This window comes from Octopus bimaculoides, chromosome 1, assembly GCF_001194135.2.
Source record: "Octopus bimaculoides isolate UCB-OBI-ISO-001 chromosome 1, ASM119413v2, whole genome shotgun sequence".
Classification (NCBI taxonomy): Eukaryota; Metazoa; Mollusca; class Cephalopoda; order Octopoda; family Octopodidae; genus Octopus; species Octopus bimaculoides.
The window spans coordinates 158,810,531-158,812,988 of NC_068981.1; the positions used below are offsets into that span (position 1 = coordinate 158,810,531).

Consider the following 2,458-nt stretch of genomic DNA (forward strand, 5'->3'; position numbering starts at 1 on the left):
TTTTTTTTATGCAGCTCAAACCTGACGTGATGAGAGAAAATGGAAGTAATTTTTGGATTCAGCATCCCAAAATTAGCAAAGAAAGGTTTCTTGTCCCAGCAGAAAAACTGTGTTGACCAGTGTAATAGACATCACTATTACAGAGTTGAACTGCAATCACCTTTGTTCTTGAGAGTAATCTTAGCAATTAATTAAGCTGGATTTTATCCATAAATGGCCCGGCACAATGTATTTTTTTTATTACCCACAATGGCCCGGCACAATCTTAACAGTTACATGGTCATTTTATCCTTTAAGGTAGGGTAAACTTAAAAGTGATCCAAGACGATTTAGTTCTGGTTGTAGAGAATGTGCTATTTTTAAGTCTAAGGAATAGTGATAGGTAGACATTTTTAAGTCGAATATTTCCTATATTTGCAGAGCCAAAAATATATCCCTGTCCCTGTTTTCCAAGATCATATAGATAATAACGAATGCTAGTGTGTTGGGCAAATACCTTGCGTTATTTCTACCAACTCTTTATACCTGAGTTCAAACCCCGCCGAAGTTGACTTTGCTTTTGAGGTCAATAGAAATAAAGTATCAATCAAGTACTGAGGTCGATTCCCCTTTTCTTTTTTTATTTTCCATTCATTCGGTTGATATCCGACTAGTTATTGCCATTGAAATTAGGGTGGCAGCCAGTACAAGCCCAGGTAAAAGAAAGAGGCTGAGCTAGGGGCCTGCCACTACCAATAAAAACTAGCATGTTACAGGAACATCCTAGTAAACCAAAGAAAACCTTTGTAGCCCAGAAGCAGTTGGTGGGCGTGGACAAAATGAGGAAGTCCCTAAGATTTGATACTATTTTCTTTTCGTCCAATATTCTTTTAGAAGACACCCTCGACGCACTTTAAATAATTTTAAAATTTGTAGGGTCACATTTGGATTAGAATTTAATAAGCGTCCCACGTAGTGGATTGTCGATTAAGATTTAAAACTTATTCCATGCCTAAACTATTAACTCTTTAAGTTAGTATGCATCAAATAGTCTCTTTGCAGTCGTCAAGGTTTGCCAGAAACTCTCTTTGTATATAAGAGTTTTTCTTTCTTTCTGAATAACAATATCAAAAGAGTGAAGGTAACACGACATTCGAACCGAGTTTTCTAGTTTTGTTCTTTTTACATTTCAAGTAATTTATTGTAATCTTAAAGTACACGTGATAATATTCAGGAGTGTGATAAGTTAGCAGAAATAGACCTGCAAATTAAATACCTTATACTTCTGTCTCTTTAGATTATGAATTCGTACTTCGAGAAGTCGAGTTTGTTTCCGAATACCTATGGGATGGATAGACTAAGCACCAGCACTAGACTGCAGCCAACCCCCACAAAATATTGGTATAATGCTGCTCTAGGAATGACAGTATCTTAAAGATGAAATACATTATTTACTATTCAGAATTATGCCTTTCCAATTTCACTTTGAGTATAGAAAGTTTTGTGTGCGTGTGTGCGAGCGAGCGAGCGAGCGGACTAATTAAAGCAGCTTGGATATTATTTGCGAGTCGACAATTTAATAAGTTCACCGAAAAAATTTAAAAAATGACGCGATCTAAATGGCAAAAGATTTTGTACGAGGATCAGGGAGTTAGTGATAATTATGTTGATGAGACATTTTTGGATGAACTCAGAAAAAATCGTATGTCATTATATTTAATGCATAAGTGTTCTTCTAATTAAAGCATTTTTATTCATGTATTGATCGACCCTTATTTAGTTTTAGAGTTGCTTGATTTTAGGCATAGCGTTTTCTACGGTGTAGTTTCGTCGCTATCCGGTACGAGCAAGCCACGAATGAATGAATACAACACTGAAGAGACAAATTGAAACTAAATGTGTATAAAAGAACATTATTTATCTAATTCTCCAGTTATAGATTCACTAGCTAAATTCATAAAGCATCAATAAATGAAATTAACCATCCGATTAAGCACATAATAGTGATTTATGTCGTTGGTAATTGGCATCCCTGGGTTATTTCCCTCGGGCTTTGTTTTGTCCCACCAACATGTATATCATTGTATATGTATAAATATTTCTCCGTTTCCGTTGATCTGGCAGAAAAGTGAATGATTATGTGTCTTTGAGGAAAACTAATAATACTGAACTATTCCCAAACCTGACTGTGTTTGTTAATGATCAGCCTATTCTTCACCTCACTGTAGTTTTTAAATTTCAACTTTTAATTAATAATGACTGGCGCCTCAATTCTTTTCATTTTTGTTTTTAAATTTCATATTTTGAGTTGTCACCCCTGCCTATGTTTGATTTCTCTTAAGCGTTGTTCGGCAATGTTTACCTCTACCTATAGTTTCATTAATTAAAATTATTGTGTTCGCCACTCTTACGTTATGTGAGCACTTATTTCACTGTCCTTACAGCACAGGAAAATCGATGTGCGTGGTATATACATATA

General features: G+C 35.2%; 1 protein-coding gene across 2 annotated transcripts in view; it reads left to right on the plus strand.

The window, feature by feature from the left end:
* The first annotated feature begins 1,575 nt into the window (after positions 1 to 1,575).
* The window catches only part of LOC106882874 (phosphatidylinositol N-acetylglucosaminyltransferase subunit C), a 10,407-nt gene continuing 9,524 nt past the window's right edge, over positions 1,576 to 2,458 (plus strand). For both annotated transcript variants that reach the window (XR_001411041.2, XM_014933677.2), the window contains exon 1: positions 1,576 to 1,681. Coding sequence is in view for 1 of the 2 variants with exons in the window: in XM_014933677.2 (XP_014789163.1) it covers positions 1,585 to 1,681 (97 nt within the window). In the remaining variant the exon portion in view is untranslated. The remainder of the gene's footprint in view (positions 1,682 to 2,458) is intronic.